Below are 16,645 nucleotides of genomic sequence, written 5' to 3'. Positions count from 1 at the left end.
ATCAAGAGGAGATTTAACTGCAACTTTCACAACTGAGAAGGAGCTCATAGAGAAGATAGAGACAGACTCTTCCCAGATGTACACTGTGAAAAGACAAGAGTCAACAGGCACAAGCTGCAACAAGAAAAACTCAGATCAAAGATGAGGGAAAACAATTCTTCGCAGTATGAGTGACTGAACATCTGAACAAGTTGTCTTGCCAAGTGAAAATGCCCATTGTTGGGAGATTTTCCAAATTCAGCATCTCACACAGCTGAAATCAAACACTGAACCTCTTAGTCTTACTCAGTCCCCAGGTTCTAGATTTTATTTTTAATTGTTTCAGTTCAGATAGGTTAAAAGGCCTGAATTTACCAGGGCGGTTTATTTTTTGTTCCAAACAGAAGAATAAGCTACATCAATGTGGAAGTTCTCAGAGCAGTTGTGCAGCATTTCAGTGGGTAGGAGCCTCATTCCTATTCAAGGTATAGTGGCATATAAAACACCAATGTTTTACAAAAATACGAAATCTACATTTGACAATGACTATTGCCTTCCACTTAATCTTCCACTTTAGCTAAATAGATTTACAACGTAACATATCAAAAGACTGTAACATGTGTAACATTCTGGAATGATATTTTTCAGTTAAATTATCATTTACGTACAACTGTACTTGTCAATCCTACATCACCACTTGATTTGAAAACTGACACATCTTATACTACACTGTTAGCTCTGATCTTTTCCAAAGAAGCCTACAAGTTTGCTTTCGAGCTGCAAAAAAATCACGCTAGGCAATACCTTGGTTTATCTGAACAATTAAACAATAGCCACAGCTCCAATAAGATCAATACTTTCTTAGCTTGTATTTTTCTTCCAGTACACTAGTATTTACTGAAATACACAGATTACAAACACATCCTCACCTCCTATGTGTCAGCCCACTGAAAGGGAAAAACCCACAGATTTACATCCACAAAAGCTTCCCCCAGCTGAATTCCTCACCACTGAGGAAAACTGAACTTAAATCTGCCTAAACAGAAAGTGCACAACGCCTCTAACAGTAACAGTGACTCATAGTTCCATTTCTAAATAAATATCTTTACTTGTCTATTCCTCCCACCCAGACCTATGCGCAGGAAGCCAATACATTCGCAAATTATTTAGGCTAAATGTTAATTTAAAATAATAAAGCAACTACTGAAAAATGTGCATCGAGGATCAAATGCTTTAGCTGGTATTTCACCTAGAAAAGCATTACTGCATGCCATTATTTCTTCTCAAAATTGAGCATATTCCTTTAGCTGTAGAAAGGCATTAGCAATCCTATAAAACTAACTTTTTCTTTCAGTGATGGCTGTTTCTCTGTTCCCCATGAGTGGACAGAATACAGCTGCATTGAAACGAAAAGGTCATGGAAAGCTTCACATAAAAATGTGAAATGCTATTTCCATTTGAGCCAAAGTAACTAATGCACTTCCAGAAAGCACAAAGCAGAGCTAAAAATATTAAATTAGAATTAAACAAAATCAGCATGAAGTGACTTTTTAAGGTCAAAATATGACACCTTTTTACAAAAGAGGCAAAGGAAGCAATTGTATGGACAAAAAATAAAACCTTCAAACTTCCTGAATCTTCAGACATGCACAAATTAAACCACAGATTCATTAAGAAGAAAACATTGACTTTTTGTTTTAATGCACATTTCTTTACATACTATAAAAAGATCAGCTTCCAAGTTCTTCTGTGTACCAAGTCCCAAATAAATTGCTCTTAAACCTGAAACATCAGTGCACCTAGAAATCCCTATTTAGCTCAATCGGAAGCCAGAACGTGTAATAATATTTATGTTGCAAGCTTTTAAAGGTGGGAGAGGCTCCTTCAAATTACGATTTGCAAACAGCAAAATGATTCCAGGCTGTAGCAACAGAAATCGAAGGCCCTACAACAACATGCATCCCTTTCCCAAGAGTGTTTCAAGAGAAAAGCACACACTATTAAGCACAGGTTTCCAGAAGTCGGGATGCATAGTGTAAGTTATTCCCCCCGTGCATTTCTGTTAATTATTTTTTCAACTCAGCACTGCAAGTAAAATACTGAGCTACCGAAATTTCTCATCTCTCAAATGACACACCACTATCAAGACAGTAGGTATAAAGCTGCAGTCCAGAAACACCTAGTGATGCCTACAGGAAGAAGACAATATGAGAAAGCAGAGTAAAAGAGATTCATATTGTTGTATAACTTAACTATAAAGTTATGCTGCAATCCCCTTCACTTTAATTCTGATTGGATTACTACTGCTCAGACTAAGATTATTGAAAATACACCTCTGTTTTGCGCATACAGCATCATACTTATTGGAAATGTGCCTTTTGAAAAATCAGCATGTAATTATTCTAAATGCAAAAGGCAAGCTACTTGCATAAACATCACGACAATCATTCAAGCTTATTCGTGCATATTTATTGCTCATCCATTTTAAAGTTTAGTAAATTCAAAAAATCTAAGCATACTGTGAATAGTAAGCCTAAGTGAAAGCAGTATATGTATATCATTTAGCAGGACTTCCATTTCAGTATACAGTTTTACCACTTTATATATAAAGTCTATTTTACCAACAAGAATTATAACAGCTGCCAACCCAATCACGACCACAGCAGTTTTGCTTTCAGCAAGGAAGACTCACAAACCTCCATCCATCCTTCGCGAGGTAGCTGAAGAGTCCATCGACGACACTTGCAAAAAACTGCCCTCCAGTGATGAACAGAGTGTTAATGGTGACTAATCTGCCTCTTAAGTGCGGTGGAGCAACTTCTGCGATATACACCGGCACAGTCATAGATGCTACACCTACAAGAATAAATTAAACTACAGTTATATAATTGAAAGAGATACTATATCACCTTTTCGTCATAAAATATTATACTATTTAAATGGAACAGGCGGGAAGAATTTGATTTCCAGGTTCCAAAAGAAGAAAAGAAAGAAAACGCACCTAATGAACTCTAGAGGCATACCCAGAGCAAATGGGCACATACACTGGCTCCTAGCAGCTGCACTGCAAGTTCAAGGTTTGATGTGATGATACAAGGAATCACTCACTCCAATTCACACTGCGTGTATACTAAGAAGAAAAAGTTTTGAAAAAAAGAGTTGCTATGATCCAAGTAAGCACACTTAAGTCAAAGTGACTAACTGAAGATGCCGAGAATTCACAGCTCTGAGTTCAAACAGAACTTCAGCATAGTTTACACCTCCAAGAAAGAGCAAGGTCAAGCATTATTATTCTTGTGTAATGTCATTATTTTTATATAGAACAGATTGTTTCTTGACTTGGTTTATAAGTATTCCATATGCAGTGTTAACAACTCTACCACAAGGAAGCAAGGACTAAAACTAAAGCACAGCTGCCTTTTATTCTGTCTTAACACTGGCAGCATTTCTTACAAATTATGTGATGTCTCTAAATGAGCCATTTGTGTAAAAGACAGAAATGCCTGTGTGCAGCACACACACAAGCTGTAAAAACAGGAGTTCAGCGGTGTATGAAGAGCAGATCTGGGTGAAGTATGTGCTTTGGTGGTCCAAAGCCACCAACCAAGTCATGCTCTCATTTTATATGCCTGTTTCCCTAAGAGAACCGACAGTGACAACCAACAGCGATTTCTTTTGTAGTTAAAACTGGAAGTATGTTGGCAGCACCCACACAAAACTACATTTTGACTGAAGCCAGTGGAGATACAACTTGAGCGCGGTGAGCACAGCCAAGCCACAGCAGAGACACCACATCTTCCAGCCTGGGCAGCTCCACCACATCCACACCAACAGCCCCAGGCCAGCACCATACCGCCAACGAGAAAGAGGGTCACCTAAAGGTGTGCACTTGGCCCCTGAAGCACAGCCATGGTTCCTGGCTCACGTCACAGCAAAAACGCTTCCCCAGTAAATGGCGGAGGCTTCATCCGGCGCCCCGCTGCCTGGCTGACTCACCGAACTGCGCACAAAATCATCTTTAGCAACAAGGTTAGCCTGACAGAACCGCTGGGAGCCTCCAAAAGCTGGAGCAGGGAATATAGATTGTTTAATAATAAAATGGCATCAGAAGATCTTTTGTTACGATAGGTGAACGCTCGCAGCAGCCGCTCAGCGCAATAACCCAGTTCCTGGCAGAGCCTCCCAGGACACGCCAGCGCCTCCTCCTCCTACTGACTGAGCAACCCACACAGAATTTAAAAAAAAATACATAAAACTGTCAGGAAAAAAAAAAATTCAACCATTTTTCAAAGCCAACCAGAATGCACCATGGAAAAAATGCATTCAAATAGCCCTTTGCGTATTTGATAGAGAAGCAATTTTTCAAACGCAGGCCACCATTAGGGATATTTCTCTCACACCTTTCACATCAGCATTTGAACTAATCACGATTAAAGCGACACAGATTGCAGATATATTAGGGAAAAGCCTTTATGGGAAAGCATAGGAGCACGTCCACTTTCTGCACGCAGAGGCTGCTGAGGCCCCATGTGAGGCAGCGGCCCAGGCTGGGGCAAAGGGGAAGGGCCAGACCCCTGCAGGGCCCTGCTCTGGGGACACCGGTCCCCCTGCTTCCCCAGCCTCCCCCCCTGCCTTGGAGCCACCACCCCACACCCTCATGCTGGCTCCCCCCCCCAGCAGCGTGGCCATCGTCCCCCTGCCAGGACACCCAGCCCCGCGGGGCCGGGCCCAAAGCCCATGTCCTGACCTCAGCCTGCGATGGGCAGCAGAGGCGTAGGAAAAGCTCAGCAGCAAAACGAGCATGGAGTAATTTCCCTGTTAAAACCTGAAGCAAGCTGCTAACAGTCGCCAGGTTTGGCAATTCGTGACTCAGTGGAGCAGACACTGGTACCTCCAAGAGGGTTTTCTTGATGCCATTAATTCTCTGGTACTCTATTAAGATCAATCATCACTAAAAAGCCATGGTACCTCAAAGACTCAGGGGGGTGGGGGAGAGGGGCGGGTAAAAAAAAAAAGGAAATTAAAGAAGTCTGCTTACCAGAGGCTATTCTATCATTTGGCCCATAAACACCTTCCCTGCTGTTTGCAAGATGGAATGCGGGAAGATGACCGAACGCGGAGCAGCATGAATGAGATGAGAGACCAAGCCCTCCAACGAGGAGTCAACAGGTATAGAAACAGAACAGAGTCTTGCAATAAACACAAGGGGAAAGAAATGGTTATGTTTCTGTCTTTCGGGGGACACAAAGACAAAACTGGCTTACCATCTATCTCTCGGAAGCTATTTAAAGTCAGCCCCTAGCATTCATCCTCCCCCAAGCCCTGCAAACACGGATACCATTAAAAGCCTTAGAAAAATAACTTCTACTACCCAAAAGGTGTCTTTGAAAAACAATCATCTACTGAAGCTAACTTGAGAGGTAAAGATGGCAACATCTGTACGTGGATTTTACTGAAAAGCAGTTAGAAAGAGGTGCACAACCAAAACCAATATACACTGCAAAACAAACCTACTTTCAACCCCCCACCCGCAATTCGGCTCTTAACGAAAGCTGATGTTACAGAGTAGCTGCAGAGAAACCTTGTTCAAAGCATGCCAGCCAAATCTGGATCTCAGGTACTGAAAAAAATCAGAGCCATGCCAATGACCAAACCAACAGCTATCATCAGTGTTTAGCAAACACCATTCAGCTGTTCTTTATCATCAAACCTGCAATGAGCAGTACATGATTTCCTAGGAAAAACCTAAAGAGTTAGAGTGTTAGTTCAAAATCACACAGAATTGGTTAGATTGACCGGGACACATGGAGAACATATGGTCCAAGCCCTGTTCAAGCAGGGTCAGCTAGAGCAGGTTACCCAGGACCAAGCTCAGTTAGGTCCTGACCATTGCAACAGCCATGTCAGCTTTCTCACCCAGAGACTTTTCACCATGTTGCTGTCAAAAACAGCCTTTTTGGCTTTGTACTGAGAACTTACTTCCTCTGCTGGGTTTCCCAAAACCTACAGGTTCAAAACATCCAAACGAAAACCTCAGTTCAGAAGAAAAAGTTATATTCTGTATTTCGAGTATATTCTGTATTTCCAGGAAAAAAAAAAATAAAATCATAGCACTTTAAGGAAATAATGTTTAAAATTCTATAATGTTATTCACATTACAGATTTGCCTTCAATTGCCCTAAAATGTACCAATGTTCTGCAGATTTTCCTACCCTAATTTCAATTTAGGGCTATAAAGCTGGTGAAGGGTTTGGAGAAGAAGACATAGGAGGAGCAGCTGAAGTCACTTGGTTTGTTCAGCCTGGAGATGACTGAGGGGAGACCTCATCACAGTTACAGCTTCCTCACAATGGGAGGAGGAGGAGCAGGCACTGATCTCTTCTCTATGGTGACCAATGACAGAACCCAAGAGAACGGCAGGAAGATGTGCCAAGGGAGGTTTAGGTTGGACATTAGGAAAAGGTTCTTCCCCCAGAGGGTGCTGGAGCACTGGAACAGGCTCCCCAGAGAGGTGTCACAGCCCCAAGCCTGAGGGTGTTGAAGAAGAGACTGGACAACACCCTCAGACACGTGGTGTGAACTGTGGGGTTGTCAGATGCAGGGACAGGAGTTGGACTCGATGATCCTTGTGGGTTCCTTTCAACTCAGGATATTCTATGATTCTATGACTGAATTTCAGACACATTAGAACACAGGAGAATAAGTTCTTGTGAAAAGGCATAGTCAGAAGCAAGGCATTAAATGTTAATCAGCTATAAATATCTCTAAAACACATAACCAGCTTTAGTTATGTAGTTATTTTAATAGATAGATATTAAAGAAATTTGAAAACAACGAACAGCTTTCCTAGCAAAATAAATATGGCTGCAATGTAATCTTTTCTTAATCCTTCATATGAGAATGCTTTCATTTACACGTAGATGACATTTTCTAATATGCTCTCACTGTTAAACTGCTCACACCAAATAAGAGATTCTTGCTGCAGGCAAGTATATTACTAACTAATAAAGCTGATAAGTGACAAGATGTGAGGAAAAGAAAATGAAAACAATTAACTGGAAATCTGTCAGAGAAAGTCTAAGCTCTACATTGTGCACTACAGCTATGAAATCTGAGAGGAGAGAGCAGGCAAGCCCAATCCTCACCCACTTGAGTAACCACAGCATCAACCTTCTGCCCTCATTAAAGAACATAGTTCAGAAAAAATATAATAGAAGGTTTCTTAAATTTCGACCACAAGGTGCATCTAATTATTATACAGGAAGCAACAGATGACACGATGGACTGAAATAGTGATATTAAATGTTTTTTCACTTTTAAGATCACTTAGGAGACAAACTGCTGGAGTTGGTACTATAATCTGCAGACTTATCATTGGAAAGAAGAGACAAGACAGTGCACAGCTCAATTTTAAGACAATCAATAGAAAGCAGATGTGAAAATGCATCTTAGAATCCCATTACCATCCAGAAAGGTATTTTCAGTATGAACATGTAAGCACTATGAAGAATTCATTAAGTAGTTCAGGAATTAAGTCCACAAACCTACTGACAAGAGAGAGAAAAAGGTCATGAAGGAGAACTCCTATGGTAATTAGAAGAGTGAAAAATATACTTTAAGAAATTATATTAATGTAGCAAAACAAAAGAACTAATGTAGGAATCCAAGTTCTTGTTTATAAAAAGCACTTGGGAATAAATACTAGAGAGATGGAATAATTGTAAAGACTTTTTTCCAAGATCAGGTGCGTATAAATGTCTGTAAAGACCAAGTGTTCCACTACAGCTCCAGTCGTGTGTCTAGCAGGCAGGACGGAAGGTGCGTCACAAAAACAATATATGAGCAACAAAAGCTGAAGACAGAAAATGGAACGAGATGTACTTTTACTCCTAGCATAACAAAAAAAGCTCTAAGGTAGCAGGGACGTGTCAGTCATTTCACTGGCGTCAACCAATAACCAGTGTCAGGAGCAGCAAAAACATTCCTAACGATTTTTTTGTGGTTGCTGTTTAGATTGCAACCCTGAAGGTCCATAAACACAAGAAATAAGTGACAAGAATTGGGTAACTCTAGAAAAAAAAAGACTCGGACAACCCAGGCAGCCCTTTATGCTTAGGAATAAAGAGGACTGATGGCTGACTAGAAGTGCTAAAAGGAGGCACATCCAGGAGCTGGGGTCTCTTAGTGCCATGGTTCTCTCCCTCCTTCCCTCCAGCTCATGTTTTGTGTCCACACCGGGCGAACCAGGGAAAGCAACCAGCTGGGAGGACATCCACCTACCCGCAAAGGCGTTTGTACCCTCAGTTCCCTTAAACACCATGAGCTTGCTATGAGATCAAAACCCTAAAAGCCTGTACCGGCCCACAGGCCGCACTATGTATGAGAACTGAGACTGGCCTGAACTGCCACGGGACTCCCAACTGTCCAGTTGGAAACTAAAGTCAGGATGTGAAATAATCACCAAAAAATCCCAAAAAAACCCACACACACCAAACCACAACCCTGGTCCTATTTCAGAGTACAGCAACTAGGCCATTAATCACATTAACAACAAAGAACAGTCACAGCTCATGACAGAAATTTGTATTGTTAGGAGCTCCAAATGAACAGGCAGGAACAGGAATTACTGAAGCATTTCCTTTCTGGAGAATACTCATAGGAAGGACACATTCCTCACTAACACGTAAAGCTGTACTAAAACATTTAACCACGGTAAAAGTTTGGGGTTTTTTTAAATATATCTCAGAATGAACTTGTTATATAAAATTTTCATTAAAATGTTAAACTTTAACACTACCAACTTTAAAGTTCACTTCATTAAGAAGCTGCCCATAAGTGTACCACTTGTAAGGATTCCAAGCAGCTTTAGCAAGTAATTCCACAATGGGAGGATTTGTGGAGGCAACCTGGTAAACAAGCAAGTTTATAGCAAAAAGAATCAGGAATTAAATATTAATAAATAGCTTAATAGAGGTTGTTATGCTACAAGAAAGTTTGAATATGAATTTGAGGTTTGGTTGCTGGTTGGTGTATTTTTGTAATTAAATACTAAATTCCAAAGAGGGTAGGGAAACTTGTCAAGCTACAGCTGAACACCAGGCTCGTGTTTTCTTCCAGCAACTTTGCAGGAAATCTGATGAACTTCTTACATCTTGGCTATTGGACATGCAATCTAAATTTAGTGCCTTGAAACACTATTGATCCCAGAAGTACATCAGATTATTCAGACAAAGAGACTTACATCAAGTATTTTCTTTCAGTTGTGTTCCCACAAATTACATTCTTTTTACTTTATTTCTGACAAGAACAGCATTCTTGCCAACCGATAATTTTAGAATGTTGCTCATATCTGAAACGTAATATTCAAGAGGTTAAGGGCAACACACTGGTTCACTTTCTGAAAGGAGTGACAAGTTCCACAATAATTGTATACTCTTTACTGACAATCTAAAGAAGAATCCATTTAGGTAGTCTGTGGAGAGAGGAATGTCTATCATCACTGACAACGTGGATACATTCTGACTACAAAGGACATTTATTTTAAAAACCCATGAGCTTTCACAAACACACATACAGGAGCTGCACCAATGGGCCCCCTCTACTGACAAATCCACAACGTATTTTAAGTATACGGCTCAGTCCAACAAAAATTAAGCCTTTTCATAGTCTTGTGGAGTCCCTCTCTGTTCTTACGGTTAACAGTTCAGTGATGACAGCCAACCTAAGAGGATTTTGGAGTATTTCATTAAACATGCTAATAGGAAGCACTTGAGCAAGCAGAGTGTTTGAGCACTGCTCCAGTACACCAGGCACCTCCCCAGCACATGAAGCTAAAACCTTCATTGAAACAGCTTGTGTTTGAGTGGGAGCATCACGGGAAAGCTCAAGTCCCCTCTAATACCTAGGATTTCCACCCACTGCACGTATCTAGCAAAGGCATTATGAGCAGTTTGTAAGTAGTTACCACAAGCTATTCCAAGGATGACTGGCAGCACCCTTCCCCATTTCACTCCCTTCCCTCCATCAGCCCAGTAGAAGTCCAGCTCTTAGCAGTGGCACAACTGTACTCAGCTGCAGCAGAGCCCTGAAATCCATAAGGACCATGGGACAAACCACTAGCACTAAGCCCACATTAATAGACAGATTTAGGTGCACCTCCTCTATTATTGGGGGTCCACAGTCAGCAGACTTCATTGAAGGCCCCTCAGTTCAAGAAGGACAGGGAACTGCTGGAGAGGGTCCAGCGTAGGGCAACCAAGATGATTAAGGGAGTGGAGCATCTCCCTTATGAGGAAAGGCTGAGGGAGTTGGGGCTCTTTAGTTTGGAGAAGAGGAGACTGAGGGGTGACCTTATTAATGTTTATAAATATATAAAGGGTGAGTGCCACGAGGATGGAGCCAGGCTCTTCTCGTTGGCAAACAATGATAGGACAAGGGGTAATGGGATCAAGCTGGAACATAAGAGGTTCCACTTAAATTTGAGAAAAAACTTCTTCTCAGTAAGAGTGACAGACACTGGAACAGGCTGCCCAGGGAGGTTGTGGAGTCTCCTTCTCTGGAGACATTCAAACTCGCCTGGACATGTTCCTGTGCGACCTCACCTAGGCATTCCTGCTCCAGCAGGGGAATTGGACTAGATGATCTTTTGAGGTCCCTTCCAATCCCAAACATACTGTGATACTGTGAAGTCCTGTATTTTATTTAAACACTAATTTATTAAATCAGAAAGAGCACCGTAGTTAAGGAACCTGCACTGCTGAACATCTAACTCACTAGGTAACTGCCGATCTCTATTTCCCTATCTAGACACTAGCCCAAACCAGAGTGACCAATATTGTAATCAGTGACAGAAATCTACGTTACTCCATGGCATCCAACTGTGAAGGAGATCACGGCCAAAACAATTTGAAGAAAAATAAATGAAGCTCCCTGCTAGTTGTTATTGCTTCAGATTTATAGAACAATCATATCTTAATAAGTCTGGATGAATAATTCCTTCTGTCAACCATGAGAAGGTTTTTCACTGTTTTATGTAACAGTAAGAACACAAAGTTCTTCTTCACCTAAAAGAACCTCAAATTGTGTCCACTAGAAACAACCACAACTGTCATATTGTAAATGCAAACCCTATAAAAGATAGCATTAGCCTTTGTGAACTGCATTACACACAACAATAATTTCAAGTTTCAAACTCTCCCTTGATCAAAAGATATAGATGCAAACTCAACTCATAAAAAAATAAGGATGCCAACAGAGAGTACAATTCCTGTATAATGAAAGCACTAAGACCTTCCTCTGACATCTCCAGAGCAATATCTTGCAAGAAGAGCATAAGGAAACCACAAATTACAGTAGAGAGACATGAATATTCAACAAATCGAGTAATCAAGAAGCAACTATTTATCACAGTACTTATCTTCCTACACTGAAATTCTGCAAGCCAGAGAATCTTTTTAACCTGGAAACCGGATGGTTATGAAATGGGAAAAGGTAAGTGAGCCATGACTTTTGAGACAAGATAGACAAGACAAAAAATTTGCAGGAATATTTAATAACACACATGCAGTAAATTAATAAGTATTATGCACAGTCATAAAGCTGCAGGCATTCGGTTCTGCCAGATATTAATAACGTCCCAGTGTAGAGGGGGATACAAAACATGCCGCAATCTATGGACACTAAAAGAGTAATAGAGCCAGAAGGTAGAAAAACACGCCTACGGAAAATTGCCAAACAGTAGGAACAGAATTTTACATGAAAGCAACTAGAAGTGGGAAACTTTTTAAGGTCAGATGAAAGTAACTATTGTAAGTGTTAGAACCACTCTAACTGTAGCGTCCTATTCAACCTCAGCCTCAGTACTATACATAGAACAGCTCATTATGGGAAGAGAATTTTTAAAACAAATCATTTCTTCTAGCCAAAGTTATTTTAAGATTGTTCAAGGTTACAGCAATCCACAAACATGTAAAGAGAAAATTTATTTTGAGTGGCAAAGTCAGAACGAAAGAGTGGGATTTCATCAACCAGAGGCAAAATAATAAAGTTAAACATCCACAAAATTTGCAGCAAAATCTTCACAAGTGTCCAAAGCATAGGCGCACACCTAGCACTGCAGATGTCACATCACAGTTTACACTTCCCAGTAACCCAGAATTAGTTACCCATATTCAGTCTGTCTTTATGGCCTGCATGTATTTCTTTTAACAAGTTACTCCCCTGAGGCTGCCCAAATCTATCCACAGAGCTAGCTTTAAGATTTACTCTGTTTCATATAACAATTGTCCGAATCATTCCTCAAAGAAATCCAGCTATAAGACAGCATAATAAAACCGTAACAATTGAACTTGTAATTAATCAAGCTAGTTTATCAGTTCTAGTTTCCTCAAAATATAGAAGAAAAGTAATAGGTTGCTAACCTGTACCTACATTTTCAATAAACAAAAGACTTGAGAAGTGTTTTGTTGGGTCACCTACACAGTTATCTATTTGCATTCAGCATCTTTGAAACGGATTTTCTCCTTTTTCTGAAGTGAACTGGACAGCAGCAGATGAATTATTTCTGAAACAGCATTTTTTAAGAAAGCTTAAGTAGAAAAAATTATTTCTCAGAAAGTACGTGTGTGTGGACAGGCTTGCAGGGAAGGGAGCACCCCTCATCTTCAGCACTGAATTTGCTAGGGCTCCCTCTATTTGAAAGGTACCGGGAATTGTGAAGTGCACTTCTGAACTGTTATATCAACACAAGATAAACTAAAGCCCTAAAAGCTACTAAAAGCAACTAGTAAAAAGTCCTAATTTCTTTGGTTTTGAACTAATTTTGATCAAGCACTATTTGCCAAGATTCTGTGAACTTAGAAGCTGCGGAAGATCTTTTATTGCAGAAGAATGAAAACAGATTTTTATACTACTCAATGCAACCTTTATTTTTACTGTATTGCAAAAGCTTCTCACTTCAGAAAATAAGGGCATTTTATTCTTCTTTCACTTGAAAATGATAAATACAACATAGTAGTTTTCTTTATGACAGCTTGTACAAGCACTTAAGCATTACTTAATCTACTTCAAAAGTGAAGCTTTCAGTTCAAATAAACAGTAATTTATACAGAAGCGGTGCTTTGCTATAGTCGTTCTCTAGCACATGTAGACCATGCACTGTATGTGCTGCTTGCTTACACCTGGGAAAAACAGGCAGATGAAGCTGGCCAGGTTGCGTGGCAGGCACGGCCAAAGACAAGGAGTCCCTCCCCAGCCAGGGGAGGCAGCAAGGCAGCAGAGCACGATGCTGATCTGCATCTCAGCTGCTCCCTTTCCCATTTGAGATGTTTGATCTGGCGACTGACATGAACTGGAGGTCACACCAAGCACTAACAGAGTGGCCACCCAGCTCCTTCTGCTGACCCAGCCAAGCAAACAGCCATTCCCTGCAGGGAAGTCTGGTTTTCTAATGACCCTGAAAAATCTGGCAGGTCTCATCTGCATTACCATCCACACATGCTAGAAAGCCAGCATTACAAACACCATGCAACCTTTACATGGTTTAAAACAAAAAAACAAAACCCACACACATCAAAAACCCCAGAACAACAGTTGAATGCTTCAAGGATTAGCAAAGATGTCCTACACAGAGAAATTTTATTTTCAGAGGACAAGGGTAATGATTTGAAAGCTACACATAAAATGAATACTCCTTTCCAACGTTGCACTGTTGTTCAGAAAGCATTATTTTCTTTCCTAGCCCTACTGCAGTGATGCTTTACCCACCTTAAACTAATACCAAGAGAAGTGATATCTAAACAAACACAAACAAGCTTCAGAAGCTGAACTACAGCTCAGCTTAAAGCACACCTCCAACTCATACCTGAAAGCCCTTGTCAACCGAGAAGTAACTTGGTTTTAACAGCATCTCTTTCTACAAGTGCAGTTATTAAAATGGTTAAACTGGCTAACTTCTCCGTAAATTGCCTTAGGTTTCATTAACGAGAAGCCCAGAAACTGACTCCAAACATGCAGATTAAGATGAAGACAAGGAGAAGAGTGCATTTTCTTACTTTTCACTTGCTATTAATTAAGAAAAACTAATCTAGAAAGACTAATCTCATAGCAAAATTAGTAGTTTAGACAAAACCAATGGAATAACATTTAATGTGTTAATCCACTATTCTGGAAAGCCATTCATAAAAATACTGATGTCTAATTCGCTGTCCCAGTGATTTTATGCTTGCACTGGATAAATACAGTGCATACATCAATGCAGAAAACTATATTTTGACATGAATTACTACATTTAGTTACTTACCCACTTGTGCAAGAAACAGCATGATTTGTAGGGACAGTTACCAGTTATATGGTTTTATAACTATTGCTCTAAAAAAAACCAAACAAAAGCTCTGTAAGTCTTTTACAGTCTAAAGCCTGATTTAAAAAAAAAAAAATCTATTATATAATTATAATGCACTCATGACAGTAGTGCAAGTCTAACTATCATTATAATTAAAATATACAAGTAGCAGTTAGTGCTCATTTACCTTCTATAGTAGTGGTATCATACACAAACAAGAATGAGTCTACAAACACAAATGATCCATCCATGCAGAGATAATAAACCACATTTTTTGACTGTATGGGAAAATAGATGGTGTCTGTATGTGCACTACTGGAGCATGGGGGTGGTGGTAGAAAGGAGTATAGTACTTCTTTCTCAAAATACCTTCCATGGCATGCACATTTGGTATGATAGGAAGAGTAAGGGTGTTCCCAGTGCACAGGGGTTAAATCAGCATCTTGAGTCCATAGTCCAAGTGCTGCACACTTCTTTGCTTAATGAGAAGCAGCTCAGGTTATGTGTCTAGCTTCTGTGCACCTCCTCCCCATGGGCTGGGGTTTCCTCACCACCATTTCAGTAACAGCTGCTTGGTGCCAGTGAAATGCAACTCTAATAAGAGAACATCCTATGGAGGAATCCCAGGTAGGGATCTCTCAAGGAAAGTGGTTAAGTCTCAGAAAGGGTTTTGACTATTAGGAAAATGGTTGTAGAATCATAGAATGGTTTGGGGTGAAAGCTCATCTAGTCCAACCCCCCTGCAATGAGCAGGGACATCTTCAAGCAGATCAGGTTGCTCAGAGCCCCGTCCAGCCTGGCCTTGAATGTCTCCAGGGATGGGGCATCTACCACCTCTCTGGGAAACCTGGGCCAATGTTTCACCACTCTCATTGTAAAAAATTTCTCTCTCATGTCTAGTCTGAATGTCCCCTCTTCTAGTTTAAAACCATCACCCCTTGTCATGTCATAACACACTGTTCTAAAAAGTCTGTCCTCATCTTTCTTATAAGCACCCTTTGAGTATTGAAAGGCCACAATAAGGTTTCCCTGAAGCATTATCTTCTCCTGGATGAACACCTCCAACTCTTAGCCTGAATCAGCCAGATCTTGCACTAAAGGGACAAACCATTGCTGAACTTCTTCATGCCATGTGGGTTTACCCCTAGAAATGACTTGCAATAGTCTGGATCAGCAGTCACAACTGCAGGATTCATGGTGTAACACTCAAGCTGTCAAAGGATACAAGGGTACTTTAAGCTATTTTGCTGTGTATTTACTTCCATCAGTTGCTTATACTGACAAAAAAAGAATTGTTATAAGTGAAGAATAAGGCTGCTGCATTTGTGGAAAAAACCCAAGACAGTAGCTGTCAAGCACTAAAGGGAAAAAAGGAACAGATCAACTACTCCATTACCAACATCTAAGGGACAAAAAGCTGAGGAGAGTCTCAGCTAAGCAGGAGTGGGTGGATGCTGCAGGTGGGAAGAAGCTACTGCTAAATTTTATCTGGGAAACAGGCTGTCAAAGAGCTTCCTAAAACAATGCTGCAAGTCTCAAGGCCTCAGGGAAGAGATGGGTGGAGGCCTGAAGATCCCAGGAAAACCTGGGAGATGCTGCTCTCATGGCTTTCAGCTTTTGACAACTTGCAGGCCTCTAGACGCACGGCAATGGGCAGCCAGCTTCCAAACAGCAGATGTGATTCTGCTAGCAGGGCTGCACTACTCCACCTTTTACTTTGCAGACCTCATTATTAATGACAGCGCTCAGAGCGAACAGGTATGAGAACCACGGATAAGAGGAGCACAGCTACCAAGGTGTCCCCAAGAACTCCTCCTGCCCTCTATTCCTTCTCCAGGCACATCAACAGGCGAGGACGGAGGAGGATCTGCAGGTCAGCCTGCACAGAAAGCTGGGCAAACATTGAGATGTCCTCCGTAAATCTCCTTAATTCATACAAGACCCTGGTAACTCCAGACAACCTTAGGATTAAAAGGAAATAAAGATGGGTATCTGAAATGCGTTGCTGTAACTCAGAGCACTGCACTGATTCTCTCATCCGGCAGCCTGCTGTGCTGCCCCTAGACAATAATAGCACAGTGAAAACAAGAAATTTTAAGAAGAATTAGGAGTTGAAATTTAAAATGGCATATCTGACAGTCCCATTCTAATTAACATAGATGCAGCAAATATCTTTGTTAAGATAAAATCTGCTTTTCTTGTGACTTGCACTGCACAAGTTCCAATAAATCAATTTAAGTGGCAAGATTAACCAGGCAATGAAATATTCTGCTGCTTGAGTTTGCTGCTTCCCAGCCTCTAAGTGCCCCAGCTCTCTTGTACTCT

At 40.7% G+C, this 16,645-nt stretch overlaps 1 protein-coding gene across 1 annotated transcript in view; it reads right to left on the bottom strand.

The window, feature by feature from the left end:
* The window catches only part of SLC2A13 (solute carrier family 2 member 13), a gene marked incomplete at both ends in the record, with an annotated part of 148,271 nt that overhangs the window by 116,786 nt on the left and 14,840 nt on the right, over positions 1-16,645 (bottom strand). Inside the window, one exon of the mRNA XM_080359507.1 lies at positions 2,676-2,835. Within this exon, the coding sequence (XP_080215633.1) occupies positions 2,676-2,835 (160 nt within the window). The remainder of the gene's footprint in view (positions 1-2,675; positions 2,836-16,645) is intronic.

This window comes from Nesoenas mayeri, assembly GCF_963082525.1.
Source record: "Nesoenas mayeri genome assembly, chromosome: 1".
NCBI lineage: Eukaryota > Metazoa > Chordata > Aves > Columbiformes > Columbidae > Nesoenas > Nesoenas mayeri.
Note: the sequence above shows the minus strand (reverse complement) of the source record. Positions and strands in the feature narration are given on the sequence as shown.